At 43.1% G+C, this 16843-nt stretch overlaps 1 protein-coding gene across 18 annotated transcripts in view; it reads right to left on the reverse strand.

Annotated features, from left to right (window-relative positions):
• DOCK9 (dedicator of cytokinesis 9) overlaps nucleotides 1–16843 on the reverse strand; it is a 297694-nt gene that overhangs the window by 42784 nt on the left and 238067 nt on the right. For 10 of the 18 annotated variants that reach the window (XM_079902765.1, XM_079902766.1, XM_079902763.1 and 7 more), the window contains 8 exons: nucleotides 13619–13734; nucleotides 7691–7828; nucleotides 7391–7573; nucleotides 6043–6156; nucleotides 5708–5923; nucleotides 4176–4233; nucleotides 3210–3287; nucleotides 1870–1976 (listed from right to left, as the gene is read on the reverse strand). In XM_079902765.1, coding sequence (XP_079758891.1) covers nucleotides 1870–1976; nucleotides 3210–3287; nucleotides 4176–4233; nucleotides 5708–5923; nucleotides 6043–6156; nucleotides 7391–7573; nucleotides 7691–7828; nucleotides 13619–13734 — 1010 coding nt within the window. Of the gene's footprint in view, nucleotides 1–1869; nucleotides 1977–3209; nucleotides 3288–4175; nucleotides 4234–5707; nucleotides 5924–6042; nucleotides 6157–7390; nucleotides 7574–7690; nucleotides 7829–13618; nucleotides 13735–16843 lie in introns of those variants that run through there. The other 8 variants (XM_079902762.1, XM_079902758.1, XM_079902761.1 and 5 more) reach the window with 2 other exon arrangements.

Consider the following 16843-nt stretch of genomic DNA (forward strand, 5'->3'; position numbering starts at 1 on the left):
TCTGATGAGCAAACCTGAACTTCACGTTATCATTCCAGATGACAGGTTACCCACAACTGTTTACTTTCCAATCTTTAGTTGTTCTTGGCATTGCTGTTTTCCTTATCGAATCTAAACAAAGTGCTGCGCTCCGGAGGACTGACTGGTCAGCGGGGGACAAGGGTGGTTTCTCCAAGGAAACAATGCGTTCAAGCCTCTTTTCAGGGAAGAACCCAGTGCAAGCCCTCCTTGAAGCGAGGAGTTCAAAGCCAAGAGTGTGCGGGCCTTGTTGCCTAAGGGACAGGCACACACGTCAGAGTAAAAAATAAAAAATTACCATTGGGCCAGGCATTTCAAGGTGGAGAAACAGCTGAACTGTTAAGACCATGTAATAACCAACTGTTTTTTTTTTTCCCCTTCAGAATACTTAGAGAACTTCATGTATTTTGGTTAAAATTATTTTAATTTTTAAATGTGAAGTCACTCTATATATTATCCTTCTTTCTCACAGTTAATTTTTAATTTAGAGGGTCATTTGAGACTAGATAATTTTTGGCAGTGGTTCTTAAACTTTTGAGGCTTAAGGTCCCTTTATATAGCATAAACATTATTGAGAATTCTTTAAAAATAGCTGAGAACTTTTGTATACATGGGTGTTATCTCTCAATATTTACAATATTAGGAATTAAAACTGAAAAAAAAGTAAAAAGATTTATTACTTTAAACTAAGATAATAAACCTATGACATGTTAATGAAAATAACACTTTTAATGAAAAAACAACATTTTCAAAGAAAAAATTAAGGAGAAGAGTGGCATTGTTTTACATTTTTTGCAACTCTGATGTCTGACTTCGTAGGAGAAGCCTGGATTCCTGTCTCTGCTTCTGCATTCAATCTCTTCAATATGTTGTTCTGGGTGATGTAGACAAAGAAAATCCAGCCTCACAGAGATATTCAATTGGAAAAGTAAGGACCTCATAGACTTCCCGAAAGGGTCTCGGGGACCCCAGGACCACACTTTGAGAATTGCTGATTCATGGTTGGTCAGTGTCACGGAGGATGTTTGCTCATGGGCCCCGCTTACCAGCATGAACATGATCAAAAGTCCTGATATTAATTGCAGGACTTCCACATCATAAACACAAGTATAACAGAGGCAGAAGACGTTTACTCCTTTCTCTGTTCTTTCTCTCCACGTGAAGAAACACGCACACAGAAAATTGGCATTTGTTCAAATTCCCAGCTGTATTTCAGAACTCTCTAGTTTCAGATTTTAAGTGGCTGCAGGGTGATCCTGTTTTGGCAAGAAACTTGCAAAAATTGCTACAATGATCTAAAGTCAAACTTTCTGGTCTCTATGGGGGGTGGGCAAGGGTGGTCTTATCTACTCATGGTGCACAGGCCCTAGCTGACAGCACTCAAGTGGGGGCAGAGAACTGGGGGCCTGGACAGGGGCTGCTCTGCCCCTGAGCCCAGTCTGGCCTCTCATGGCCTTGCATGTTTGGGGACATCGGGGAGATATCTTGTGTTGGAGATACTGATCTAAAAGTCAGAAATAAAACCCAGGAACCAGAGAAATTAACTGTTGTGAAGAATGAGAAACCTTATGATTCACAATACTGGGCCTTTTACCCCAAGTGTTCAAGCTCTCAGCCTCACTTCACTATTAACTAGTTCCTCACACTCTCTCCAGAGGAAAGGGGGAGTTCCTGGGAATGGGAATGGCAGAAGCTTTCACTGTTCAGTTTCAGTGTTCTGGAGAATTATCTTAGAGTGAAGTGTGTACACAGCAGCTGCAGACAGAAAATCCCAGTTTGGTGCAGGGGCGGGTGAACGGCAGCACCCAAGACACTGGGGTTACCGGAGCCCTCGCGGGCTGCGGCGCTCACCTCGTTGAAGTGGACGTCCTGCATGCCAACGTCTTCCATCATGGAGGCCTCCTCATCTATGTTCGGGGTAATCACCCTGAAAGCTGTGCATCCTTGTCTAAACATGCCTAGAATTAGAGAGCAGGGGAGACAGTTGGAGCTATCAACCTGAAAGTGGATGAACCGCGAGGGTTCTTCCTGCCCTGTTTGTTTCTGGGTTGAACGAGGACCGATCTTGAAATCTCTTGCGTCTCAGGCCAGCGTTCCCATGGGGAGCCTGGGCGCCACTGTGTGCTTTCCTTCATTCGCTTCCTCAATATTTAACCCTCACTGCCCTCAATTTTTTAATTTTTCTCATCCCTTTTTATTTTTCACCCACCTTTATTAAAATGTATGTAATCCTTAAATAAACTGAAATAGGTATTGAATCAAATTAATAGCAAGGTAATAACAACAATAGTTTGATTTGGTAAAATGACCCATGCTCAGATACCAAGAAAAATAAAGAAGCCAAAGCCAATCAGAGAAATACAGACTCAAAAACAACTCTGTTTACTTCCAGCTGTCATCTCACCTACTCTGGCTGGGGTAACCCAGAACTCAGATTAGAACTCGCCCTTCTCCTGCAGGAAGCAGTCTACCAAGATGTGACTCGATGGCCGCAGCCGTGAGCTGAGGGGCTGCCTTGGCTGGTTCCACGTCAGCAGCCTGAGGGGTAAGAAGAGGCCTTTCCTCCCATGGAGTCACTGGGGAAAGTTTCATGTCACTTGGACAATGTCAGCTGGGCAAAAACAATCAAGTGAAGAAGGACTTGAAATGTCTTCCTGCTCTACTGAGATTACTGCTTACAGTAAAACAAAAGTCAAAACCTGAACTGAGACCTCCCATGTTTCAGGAAAAAAAGGAACACAGAGTAGTTTGAAATCAAGTCTTGGAAGAGTGGACCCTAAAGTCAGAGATGTTTCTGCTGCACATGGTCTAGGTTTCCAGCCCCTTCATGGGTTGTCTAGCATCTCTGCCAATGTCCAGCTTTCGCCTTGCTTTTGTTTCATGGAGACAAAGATTCCCCTATGCAAAGCACTAACCTGGGAGCTTGAGGATACATGAGTGTACAAAAAGCAAAATTATAAAATCCAACCATCCATGTTTTTGGCTATAGAGTAGATTTAAAAATACAACTCAGCTCTGGTGGAACGACAATTGTGGCCAAGTGCTTTCTTCTCCTTGCCTGCCATCAAACCAGAGTGGCCAGGAAAAGAAGGGAGGGAAGGAGAGCCAAGTCCATCCCAGCAGAGTTGAAAGAGAAACCCCATACGTCTGAGTGTCACAGGGACGGGGTGGCCGGCCCACCCTCAGCTCACCTCCCCGGCGCCTCCTCTGGCAGGTGCTGTGGCTGGAGGGGAGGAAGGACGGCTCCAGCTGGAGGGCTAGGTCTGCTTCTAAACGTGAGGAGATGTATTACCCGACAGAAGGTCTCAACAGGAAATCGTGCTGGCAGTAAGAGAATACGGAGCCCCTCCCTGGGTTCTTTCTCCTTCCAGCTCTGACGTATGACAAGCCTAGATGCCCTTAAATTCCATTCCAAAGAGCCAGCTGTACCAGAAAGATAGAAATTCCCTGACCTGGCCATCTGTGGTTTCCTCACATTGTGAAGGAATTAGCCAGATCTGGTGCAGCTGTGCTCCAGTACACACATGAACACAACTGGCCTTTCTAAAAGCCCCGTGTTCTCAAATTTGAAGTGGAAACGAGCAACTGGTGTTTAACCAGAGGAGCCGTGACAGAACTCGCGGCCTGCTAACGTGGGAACAAGCACTTAGCACACAGGTGGGTGGCACTCACTCCTGCCAGCTCCTTCCATGGGGCGGCAAGGTTTCCAGCCTGCAAGCTGCCTTCGCACACAGCAAAGCCGACCGGGCTGTGCTCCAGAAAATACTGCCTGATCACCTCCTGTTACAGCTGCCTTTTGATTGGTACACAGTTCCGGTGGGAACTATCTTAAGGGAAAATAAAATCTTTTCAGCTGGAGATTGGCTGGTCAGGGACTCCCAGATGCCAAGCTCATTAACTAGTTTTTGCAATATGGAGTTATTAGTAAGAGGTTATATGACAAAATGCCACCTACTTTTGTTTTGCATTTCTGCGGTGCCTACCACATCAAGCAAATGTCACACCAGTGAATAGAACAATGAATATACTGTACACATACACATACACACACACACAGAAATCCCCCACGTCCACATCTTTCTTAATGGCTCTCACTTGTCTTTGCAGCTTTGTGCAATTTTATATTTATTTCACAAAACCCAGGAATCGTTTCTTACCTTTCCGTGTGAGATATTCTGCCACCAGGGCTGTGACATGGACATAGCACATTGCTGCCTAAAACAAAAGACACGTTTCAGAATCACCAATTATGAAGAATGGCACAATGCTCACAAACAGAAATCTAATGACTATATGTGCTTATATTAGATCTCAAGGCATCAACTGGTGTTTCTAATGGCCGACATCTTACCTTTTGAAAAAAGTAGAACAATTCAAATAAATTGAAATTTTTAAACTTTGAATTGAGACAAACGACGGTAAATCTGCTAAGACCTATTTCTATTTAAAATTACTAAATTTAAATGTAAAAGATTTTTAAAAAGCATTTTTTCTTACTATAAAATGTCAGCATTATTTCTCTTAAAGGGAAAAGAGGATCATTCGAAGAAAAGGCATGTGCATTCTTAGATTCAGAGATGAAGTTATAACTTTTTCCAAAAATTCTAAATGAAAATATTATTTTATGTTAAATGGATAACATTATAAACACCTTAAAACAAAATAAAAAATAAAAAATTCTTTTCACCAAGTTGCCATGGTTTACAAAACATTAAAGATAGCTGTTGGAAATGAACCTACCATAAGGTTCCAATGTCTGAGCCCTGGTTCTTGTCAGAATGATAAAAAAAATTACTACTACTAACAGCATGTAATTCATTTTCATTATGGCTAATGTATATCTTAGATTAAACTTATGGTCAAACAGAATGGACTCAATCAATAGGTAAAAATAGTTACATCAAATTTTCAGATACAGAACACAATTTTACTAATTTAAGCAGTTAGAGAGGTTTACAAGTAAAAGCACACTTCTTTGGTGGTACTGTTAATCACACCTAAATGCCTCAGGCATGAACCCTGAGCAGAGTTTTCATGGAACATGAATACTTCCCGCCTTACAGCCTACTGTTTCCCTTAATTTCCCCCATTTTACAGATGATGTCATAGAGACACAGAGGGGTTAAGAACTGGCTCAATGTCACCGAGTTAGTCAATGTTGGATCCGGGATCCAGTCTGCCTTGGAGCCCACACTCCCCCTCTGCCCCCGCCATGCTGTCGCTTATTGAACTGTGCAGCTCTGTCCATGAGGGAGCTCTGACATCTGCCACGACTACAGACAGAAACTGACTACCTCAAACAGGAAAAAGCAATGCCCTGTCATTCATGACTTCGATACAGGGAAATCTAATTTTATCATAAAATAGCTGAATTTTAGATCCAGAGAGGAGTTTTGATGCAGAAACTGAGTGCACCTAACTAGCAGGCACCTGTGTGAGCATGGATGTTTTCTAAGAGCCTTCAAACAATGCTCTTTTGTGATGGAGACATCCCCTTACGATGTTGTAAATTGTTAAAATGCTTAGATGACCATGAAGGAACCCCAAGCCCAGCACTGTTTAAAGTATCACATATTTTTAACTGGCTTCTTTGAATTACTGGGAAATATTTCTCATAATTGGCTTCCTTCAGTGAATGGGACACAATTTGTTTTCTCAAAAGCCCGGATTGACATGCTTGCGGGGCTACCTCGGACAGGTCCCCGTTTTTGACATGGATCCGGGCCATGCTGTCCAGCCACGTCTTCCGGAGCTCGGGGGTGCTGGCGTAGGACTTGGCCAGGCTGTACTGGAGGTCCACCAGCATCTCGGGGTCGTTCTCATGCTCCTTCATCTGGGCCGTGGCCATCAGAACTGTGCGGATCCTTTTGGTCAGGTCCTTCACGTCCGAGGAGAAGGTGGTGTGCTGCAACAAGGGTGGAGGGGGACACGGGGCTTTCAGCTGCATTCTGTCCGTGTGCATACGTATCAGATGATGAGGCGGAGTTTTGGGGGTAAAACATAAAACGAGACCGGGCCACCCACCTTGATGAGCCTGTCACTGTTGGCACAGTTGTTGATGATAGACAAGGACTGCTGGAATCTGGTTCCCCCAATGCCAACAACGTCTGCTATCAGTTGGCTGACGGAAATAATGACCTTAGGGACACACAAACGTGAGCAAATCATTTCACTTTCAAGTGACGCCCCAGGCTCAGCTCCTGGCTTTGGTTAGGATGTGCACGGGGATGGGGCAACGGGGAAGGTGCGAACAAGGATCACTCCAGTGTGGGAAACAATGTCTGAGTCATCTTCCCCCTTCCAAGAATTATTCTAGAAGGTGATTTTGCTACCCTTCCATCTCGGTTGCACATCAAAATGCTAATCAGGAGAGTGTAGAGGAATGAGAATCAGATAAGCCCACATCACTTGGATGGTTACTTACCTATCACTTTCTCTAATAAAAAGGAAGACCTTATTATTTACCTCTGGTTTTTGGCTTGAATTTATATGTACTAAATATTCAGTAAGTGGACTGTCTTTTGCATTTATTATTAAAACATGTACATATGAACTATGCAGTGGGGGAATCTGTCTTTTTGGGGGTCTATAAATAGCACCGCCTTGGGCTTCCCTGGTGGTGCAGTGGTTGAGAGTCCGCCTGCCGATGCAGGGGACACGGGTTCGTGCCCCGGTCCGGGAAGATCCCACATGCCGCGGAGCGGCTGCGCCCGTGAGCCATGGCCGCTGAGCCTGCGCGTCCGGAGCCTGTGCTCCGCAGCGGGTGGGGCCACAGCAGTGAGAGGCCCGCGTACCGCAAAAAAAACCCCAAAAAACAAATAGCACTGCCTTTACCCAGTTACTCAGCTAAACCGTGGACCATGCCCCTCCCCCCATTCCCCCTTCCCATCCTTTACCTTCACCACACCCAGGTATAATCAATCACTAAGTACTGTCAACTCAATCTCCTCTCCCCTCTAACCTCACCATGCCTGACCCAGGACAGCATCCTCTCTGGCCTAAACTTAACCATGGTTTCCCCACGGTCTCCCGATCTAAGGCCTTGACTCCCTGATCCATTCTCAGCCTGGAGTCCTGAGGTATCCTCTCATAGGTTCTATAAATCTTTACTCAGTAGAATTTCGGTCAGTCGAACATTGATTCGACATTTAAATGTCAATTTACCAATAGAAACACATCCTGGGCCCAAATCTTACGATGTGGAGGATGAAATAAATAAAACCAGTAAATGTGACTTTTGAATTTTCTGTCTAGAGGCCAGATCGTTCAACACTTACACCGAGGTAACCTGGTAGATGTGACACTCAAAATTTTCCTGCTAAAACATAATTCCACACAGCACACTTGACCTGGAAAGCTAAAGCACACGCACCTGCAGATGCGTCCGGACAAAGGACTTCTTGCCAGTGTAGTCGAAGTTGTTCCTCATCAGGAAGTACAGCAGCTGGGAGGCCTCAGTCCTGATGGAGCTCAGCTTGGAGTTGCAGCATTTCAGGACCTCATAGCACAGAGCTGCGCACATGTCCGCTCTCCGCTCATAGAACGTTGAGGGAAACTACATGGACATGAGGAAGCAAATGAACCCAGAGAGGTAAGTGCCCCGTTCAGCTCCAGGTAGACACAGGAGAATGGGTGAGAATCAAGAATGACCTTCCCTGGTGAAACAACGTACCTTATAGATTAATGACCTTAAGGCAGTGAAGACATTTTTTAAAGCCGTTTCAGACTGATGTTTTTGAAGAAAACACAGGTAGACGTCAAAAACCTTTTTCATGAGGGGATTATGTCCGTGGTCAGCCAGGAGCTGGTTCTTAAAACACACAAGGACAGCTTGGTCAGTGAGACACGCCAGACACTGCTGATTGGTTTCATACAACTTTCAGCCTCAAAGGTTACATTTTTCAGGTGCTAAGACAACTTATAATTTAAACAAACTTCCCATGAATCCTCTAGGAAAGCACAGAAGTCTCTTGTAGTACAAACAAACTTATCAATAAATTCATGCTTTGGAGAATTTACTTTTTCTACTAAGGGAGAGGCCAATTTAAAACTTCCCAGCAAACTGTACTACGGTTTAAAGGACCACTGTGCCTCAGTACTGATTGGGCTTCTATTTATTTACTTATTTTTACTATCACCAGCAACTAATACGGAGGTCATGTTTGCGACACCTTAATTCCAACAGAGAAGTGCCATTACAGGTGTCAGCTAATCAATGGGCTGGAAAAAAGCACTGAAGTGAGGGGTATGGAGCAGGTCCTCTAGCAGTGAGGGCTGGGTTTTCTCCCCCCCCACAGGCTCTCAGGCACTCTGCGAAGCCATGAATCACCAGGCAGTCTGGTAAGGGGGAAAACGCACAGGCTTTGGGTCAGGCACCATTTCTCATGTGCACAGATCTGCACAGGTAAACTGAGCCTGGCCATTCTCATCTGTGAAACAGCGACCCTAAAACTAAGCTTGCATAGTTACTGGGAAGACTTGAGGTCAAGTATAGGGATCGTCTGACGCCCCCTCTGATCTAGCTCAGTTAAGTGGCAAGAGGGTCACCGTTAATCACTTCTCCTCATTCTTCAAGGTCTTCTCCCACCAGCAGCAAATTCACACTGATTTAACACCGTGAAAGCCTGGTTGGCTAAAACTCCCAATGATTGCTGCACGTGCACAGTGCACAGAGGTGTCTCCCAACTAAAGGCCAGCATGCAGCCACATGTGCTTGACACCGGAGAGCTGCATCTTCAAATACAGACAGGCCTGTCAGGACAAAGGTGTGTTTGGGAGAATGTGTGCATTTTGCACAAGTAGGCAAAAATGACTATCACTGAAAAAAAATGTCCAGAGGTCAGTACCTCAAACCAACCTTCCAGTTTAGCCAAAGGAACAGAGACAACTTATGTCCAAATAGTTCGGCTGCACAGCAAATTACGGCTGGAGTAACAGTTTCAAGATTTATCTCGTCTTATTGTTGGAGAAAAAGTTTTACTTAAGGAATAAGTTTTTTTAGGTCCAGTAATTCACGGGTGTATTTACAGCTGGTAGGACACCTGGAATCCACAGTGATCTTTATATCATGAAACACTGAAGTACAGTATTGAATTCCATCATGTGAAAGAGAAGCAGTTTAATGGAGCAGAAAATGTGACTTAATTAACTGAATATGATGTAATTCTCAACCATGAGCAGCTGTTCACCAACCAAAAAAAAAAGAGGTTGTTTCCAGTGTTTGGGGAACTGCTTAGTGTTTACTGTTTCTGAGCAGTTCTTTTCCCAGGAGTCACAGTCCTTCCTAATTATGGCTGGATTAAGGCTTGCATGAATCTGGGTATGAGCTTTTATTTTCTCAGCCATCTTTGCTGGAGATATCCAGGAGAGACGGTTCATACAAAAATCGCTAAGACCTCTGGCCTTGCTGTCTGAATTGGCCTGTCTCCAAGTTGTTACCACTGGAGTTAAATTTTCCTTCCTTTCACTCTCTCTGGTCAAGGTTTTTGCTCCCCATTTTCAGGATTTAGTCTTCTTTGGGTTCTGATCACAAAACTTGCTTGAAGAATGGAATAAAAATGCATACAGGGCTTCCCTGGTGGCACAGTGGGTGAGAGTCCGCCTGCCGATGCAGGGGACACGGGTTCGTGCCCCAGCCCGGGAAGATCCCACATGCCGCGGAGCGGCTGGGCCCGTGAGCCATGGCCCCTGAGCTGCGCATCCGGAGCCTGTGATCCGCAAGGGGAGAGGCCACAACAGTGAGAGGCCCGCATACCGGAAAAAAAAAAAAAATGCATACAAAGATATAAACAACCCCTCATTTAAAGGGGTAAGGGACCTTTCGTCCTGAACACACCCCAGTTTACCAGCTGCCTTCCTTATTTTCCAATCAATTTTCTTCTCTCTCTCTCTCTCTCTCTTTCTCATTAAAAACGTTGAACATTCAGAAAGGCTCAGAGCAGGGAAAAAAGCAAAACAAAAATCACCTTCACTTTTCCACTCATAAATAACCATTGGATAACAATGGAGTATCTCATTTCTACCTCTGTCTCCCTATAGACTTTTACTGAGGATGGGAGAATTTCATTGATTAAAATGAAATTAAATGAGACGTTAGAATAATGGGAAAGGCATGACTTATTTCTAGCAATAAGGTGGAGAATAGGTTATAAATAATTCTCAGGAATTGCCTGATGTGGATTCAAGTTTGACTGTCGTTACCAGCCTCCTAAGGGAAATGGGGCTTTCAGAGAATGAACACACATTATCAGTAATCTCTAAAGAGCCAGGAACAGGAGAAAAACGAACTTAAACCTCAGGTGCCAAAATGAGATATCTGGAACCACGTTATTTAAGACAGCTACAACCTTCCTAGGGATATGGCTTGATTTTTATTTACACACTGATTTATAGAATAACTTTAAAAATCTAGCTTCGAGTAGCACTCTCTCTGTCGCAGAGACTCACCAGTCACCAGGATGACCTAAACCCCAGGCTCATGGTTGTGTAAACTGGACCCCAGGCTCCCTAGCTGACCCTCATCATCCACGTGCTCCCCACCCTGGTCATTCACAGCGATCCTTCTCATCGTGTACTTGCTGGTTCTCACCAAGCACCTCAAATCAAGAGAAGGCACTACAGAGAATTACTTAAAATACATTTTCAGATTAAATTTGTAAGTACATTAAAAATATCATCAACTATTTAAAGGCCAGATTTGGTTTAGGACTGTATTAATAGACATTTTAAAATAGCCAGAGAAGAACCAAGTTTTTCTGCATGTAATCACCTTGGTTTACAAAACACACCTTTCGTGTATTAAACAATATTTGTGAAAGTGCCCACACCGTACCAGCATCTGGTAAGTGCTTGGTAATTTTCTTTTTTCTGTGTGAGAGATCATTCAGCTACCTTGATATTCACCCAGCTTAGCTCCTTCCCCCTACACACACACACACACACACACACACTGATCTTGGGCTAATTTCCTGACCTATCTCAGCCTCAATCTCCTTATCTGTAAAATGGGGGATAAGAAGATCTGCTGGGCCAGGCTGTTGTGAGGACTGACGCTGAAGACACAGAAGGCACTCAATAAATGGCAGGAAGCTAATATACCAATAAATTGGGGTTCAGGGCTTAAACCTTTTCAAACATTTCCTCTCATTAAGAACATGATTTCTTGATTGCCTTTGGCAACTTATTAGATGTGGTCAATTAAGAGGCTCACTAACGATGAGGCAACATTTGTGGAAGAAGATTTTTCTGCAAACAATTATGTCAGCTAACTCAATGTAATAATTTAATTTTCCCGATATGCTCCAATTGATGCCTCAGCTGAGTAAATACTTGCAAAGGAAGATCCAAGTGCTGCTGTGCTAGTGGCTCTTGGACCTGTGAACCTAGGCCAGGTAAGCCTACAGCCTGGCATGACATCCTTTAATGCCATAATATTTGCCCATCTTCCCATTTTTTAATGGGTCTGTGTGTGTGTGTGTGTATGCGCTGAGCTTTAAACATCAAAGATTTCTGCGCACAGGCATATAGACTCTGATAGAGATCACCTCAGCTCTAAAACACAATCTTCCCTGTGCGTCTCAGGAATCAGACCCTTTACCATAGGATCAGGAAGGCGTGAGCCTAGGGAAAGCGCTTATTGCTAAACTAGAGTCAACATTTGAGCTCCTACTGTGTGTCAGACACAGGATAGATGTTTTTGGATACTTCATATCAATTCATTATACAGTAGGAATAATTGCCACGTTCTAAGTAAGGAAATCAGGGCTTAGAGATGTCAAGCGGACCCACCCAAAGCTTAACATCTGGCTAATGGTGGAGCTGGGGTCTGCAGCCCATGGTGTTTCTGTACACATGGCTGCTCCCAAGTGTCCTGGAGCCTGGTCTGTAGCAGCAGAGTGCTCGTCCATTCTAAGGGTCATCTCACTTTAAGCTACAACAGCCCTGGGAGGCAGATCCTATTTTTTCAATCTTACAAATGCGAAATCTTAGGTCTGGAGACATGAAGTGATTTTCCCAAAGACATTCACCCAACAAATTTATAATCAGCCTTCAATCAGAGACCATCAGATGTTGTCTCTCTCTTGAGTCAGAACCTATTTGGTGGCCAGACACTGGAGATCCGGGAACCTCGACAAATACTCTTCTTTAATATGAAGCAAGCAATTTAAAGGAGGTTGAGTATGAACTGCAGGCTGTGCAGTAAGGAAACTGCCACTATTCTCACAGTGCTGCCAGACCACACCCGTGCCACGTGGTGCCCTCACCTGCCCGTGGCGCCAGACCACACCGGCTGTGCAGCCCCGGGGTTTCCTGCTCATTTATATGCTGAGGCCCGGGAGAGAGTGGAAGCAAGTGTCCCAACTACTGGTTTGAACTTACGGGTGCACAGTTAGCACTGATATAGTCCAGGGCAAATGCTCACATTACAAATTTCACTGACTATTTACTTAAAAATCTCCAAAAGAAAACAGAAAGAGGTTCAAAACATGGTTCTAGTAGAGTAGTGGTTCTCAGGCCATACTGTCTGTGCACATATCACTCCCAGAGTTTGATTCAGTCAGCCAGGGCCCGAGAACCTGCATTTCTAACAAGCTTCAGGGCCTGCACCTGCTGCCAGCCTGGGGACCATGACTGAAGGTCACTAGAGTAAGGCTCCACGTAAGATGACACTGCTGTCCCCATACTCATCCTAAGGGTCTGTATGCCCTCAGCTCTCGACTGGGTTCCTAGTTATGACATTTCCTGGGGACGTGAGTAGCATGGCTGCTACGAACAAAGGTAAATTATAATAAAGCAACATGATATCAGGTAACTATTTTTACTCTAATAAAGAAACGTGCTTCATGAGAAGAGGAGATGAGTAAAGCACAGATTGACTTTGGGTATGTTTCCCAAATACCCTTGCAAGTAAACATACTGATTCCATATTCAGAGCATATTAACACTAATTCAGCTTCTCTGGAAATGGAAGTAGTTATTGAGTGAGAACGGGAAGGGTTAGGTTCCTAAAAACAAGAACGTGGCTGAAGAGACCATCTTTACCTACGTAAATGTTACTTGCTAAAACCTAAAAATAAGACCAAGATCACTTTTTACTCGCTATACTTGAAATGTTTCTATCATTTAATTTAGTAACAGATCCAAAAAAAATTGAAAAGGTGAATGTTTTTAGGTTTTGCTCCTCTACGTATAAACATCTAATTTTAATTGCTACCACATGTGGATATGTTTAAAGATAGTAGAGGCAGAAATGCCCAATTAGGTTCCTGTATTTATCATTCTCGAGGGCTCAGCAAAGCCACCTTCCCCGGTAAACGCTTTCATCTGGCCAAGCGTCAACCGCCTCCTGGGACTGTGTCCACCTTTTGCAAGCAGGTGGCACACCCTGACCAGTTAAGCTGTATTATATTTCAGGGAATTCAAGTCATTAACAGTGGAACGGTTTCATTAAGGGAATTTAAGGATTAATGGTTTCCTTACAGGGGCAAAAACAGTTGCTGCAGTAAAAATACAACATAAGAAGTTCTTGCTGATTCAGTTAAATAAACAGAATGAATTTAAAAGGTGAGGCTCTGACCATGAACAGCTGTTCAATACAAACCTTAAATGCCAGTGTAAATAGAGAGAGGGTGTCCAGAGCTGTCAGGCACACCTCAGTAGCAATATTGGCTTCAAGTAACGACTGGTGGAGAACATCTGCGTCCGAGTGGCCATAGCCTGCATGAATCATAACACAAGGTTACTGCCGGCGGCTGAAGAAGAAAGGCTGGCTGACGGTATAGTCACAGTCAACTTTTGATTATTTCCAGAAGGCTTCCTTCAGGGCCTTATCTCCCTGTTTGCCTTTTTTTTTTGGTGGCGGGGTGGGTAAAAGGAGGTATTAAAAATGTTTCCATTCAATTATGACTTTTTCAGCTCTGGGAGGGAAGTAATAGCAGTAAACATTTATTGTGCACTTGCTATGTGCCAGCCATAATTCTATGAACTTTACATGTATCACCTTATTTAATCCCTCAATAGCCCTATGAAGTGTGTACATTATTAAACCCTTTTTGCAGATAAGGAAATGGAGGCCCACAAAGGCTAAACAACTTGTCTTAAGTCACACAGTTGGTAAACAGGGGAGCTAGGACTGGTACATGGACCAGAGTCACTCAATTGCGCCACTTGACTGAGCTGTTAAGATGGCGTGGTAGTGAAGGAGGCTGAGATCTCTGAAGCTCCCCACACAGACAGAGGCTGCAGCACAGCACAGGGAAAGAAAATGAGCTGAGGGGCAGACTGCTGGTCAGTGAATCAAGCTCGTCCCCTTACTAGCTGTGTGACCCTGGGCAAGTTACTTGACCTCTTTATACCTCAGTTTCCTCATCTGTAGAATGGGGATAATAACAGTATCTACCTCAAAGGGTTGTGGTGAGCATTAAATTCATTAATTGCTGTGAAGCTCTTGGAATAGTGCCTGGCACACAGTGAACGCTATGTAAGTCTCAAGTCAATAAAGAAAGGATCTGTTTTATCAGTTGGAATCATGAATGATAACCAAGAGTTGACTGCACTGCTAACAGTATTCTACTTGATTTAATAAAAAAGCACAAAAGCCACTATGACTGAAAGAAATGTTTAAGAAAAGGAGAGGACTTGAGAATCATAATTTAAATACAAACTGATATCTTCTGTATGTGGCTGTAAAATCAATTTAGTATTGATATAAATGTAGTTTGACATACAATTTGAGATTAAATTATGAAATGGTATGCATTAGCAGAAATATATATAAGGGATGCAAAGGTGTTTCAGTACTGGTCTAGATTACAAAGAAAGATGGCAATATAATAAAACGTCAGGTAATGTCTTTCTCCAAGGAGCAAAACAAATCAACACTTACTATGTAGGTAATTTTCTTAATACTCCAGAGAGGAGGACATTTTGTACATAGATCAGGAAAATGAAGTACAGAAAGCCTAGAGAATTTTCTTGAGGCCAGTAATGGGATAAAACCAGAAACTACACTCCCAATTCCTTATCCAGGTCACTGTACCATAATCTCTATTACTAAGATAAAATAAAGTAACTAGCATGATGTTATTCTGACTTTAATAAATGTCAGAGATAGAGAATGATTTTTGAAAGACTACAAAAAGCTTTTCTAAAGCTACCAAGTTGCTTTTTAAAGTATGATTAAAAAAAAAACAAAACTATTATGTGCTTTCATCCAACTTTGCTTTGCTTTTATAATGGTGGTTTTGAGTGGCCTGCATTATTTTCACAGTGTGACAGAGTCATCGTGTCCCTAGTAAGGCTATGGAACACATTTGGCACCGTGCTAGTTCTGTTTCTTTATATTCCTGGTTTGCATTTAGGGTTTTTTTTTGGTAAGAAATCTAGCAGAAAGGAAGACAGACATTTTTTGGTACTAATATTCACTGAACTGCCTTTGTAAGCCAAGGTATTTCCTCATTTGGTAAGGTTTGTTTGGTGAGATAGCCAACAAAAGAGGAAAACAAACTAATGATTATCGTTACAGTGATCACAAACCAGGGCAAGAGAGGACCAAAAAAAAAAAAAAAAAAAAACCGAAACAAAAAACAAAAACAAAACAAACAAAAAAACCACCACCTTTTATCAGACCAACCAAAATTATCACACAGGTCAAAAGGACCCTATACTGAGGGCTGCCATTTATCCCAAATGAAGTTTTATAATCTGGGTTAAACTGTAACAAGGCACTTGCTTTGGTGATTAACTGTATTCTCTGCACAGAACTATCCTTTTCTCTTTCTAGATAACCTATTGGATAAGTGTATCCAAGTGTGATTATTATAGATGAGATGGTCTACACACTGAAGAACTCCAACAGAGTTTACTTATACCTGGCTGAATGTCTAGAACAATTCAAGAATTGCAATTTGTCAATGTGCTATTTTTTAAACATATATAATCAATGGGCCATGCTAATTAATGACAAAATTTCTCTAAGCTACATTACACTATCTAATCTCCTTTAGAGTAAGAGTCAATTCATACAGAAATCTGTCTGCTTGTGTCCGAATCATATAAGAATAAAAGAAACAGTCCTTTTAGCCACAATTGGTTATAATTTGCTTTTCCTTAAACGTTTCGTCTCAAAAATCAGCAGGTTCCTGAACCAGTGTTACTTAAACATCCCTAAAAATAAGTGGCAGCATGGGACGTTGTGTGAGTGACAGAGACTGACTGATACCCCTGTGGGGACAGTCTGTCTCAAGACCTGGAACAAAGCTGTGCATGAGGGAAGACTCTAATCAATGGTCACCTTGTTACTGGCTAACACAGGAGAATGAAACTGAGCCGGCAAACCCAAGAAGCGGTCTTAAGAGACACAGTAATTTCTCAGAGCATCAGTCAGCAACTTTTTAAAGCTGACTAAGCAGATTCTGACCAAGGCCAATAAGAAGTACTGTTAACCCTACTGACTTCCACTAGGGGGTAGTGGTGCCTTGGGGCACAGGCACTGACGTGGTCACTGAGGCAGGTCAGGGAGGGAAGGACTTCCCTGATGCGCAATGTCCAGCAGGCACCTCAGGGGGTGCTTTAGAGACCTTAGGATCCACTGCTCACAATTACACAATTTTCATTCTGCTGTTACTCAGGTAAGTGATTTATTCTCAAATCCCCAAACCTTTCAAATACTCAAAGGACGAGGATGAGATTTTTTTCCCCCTAATGTCATCTGCTATGGTTAGACTTACCTAACTTCACTCCGTTTTATGAAGTCCTGCTTCCTGAAAAGCTCGGTTTAGTAATGCTGAGGACATCTGTAAACTACCCCTCTGTCCCCAGTGCCACA

This window comes from Stenella coeruleoalba (assembly GCF_951394435.1).
Source record: "Stenella coeruleoalba genome assembly, chromosome: 18".
NCBI lineage: Eukaryota > Metazoa > Chordata > Mammalia > Artiodactyla > Delphinidae > Stenella > Stenella coeruleoalba.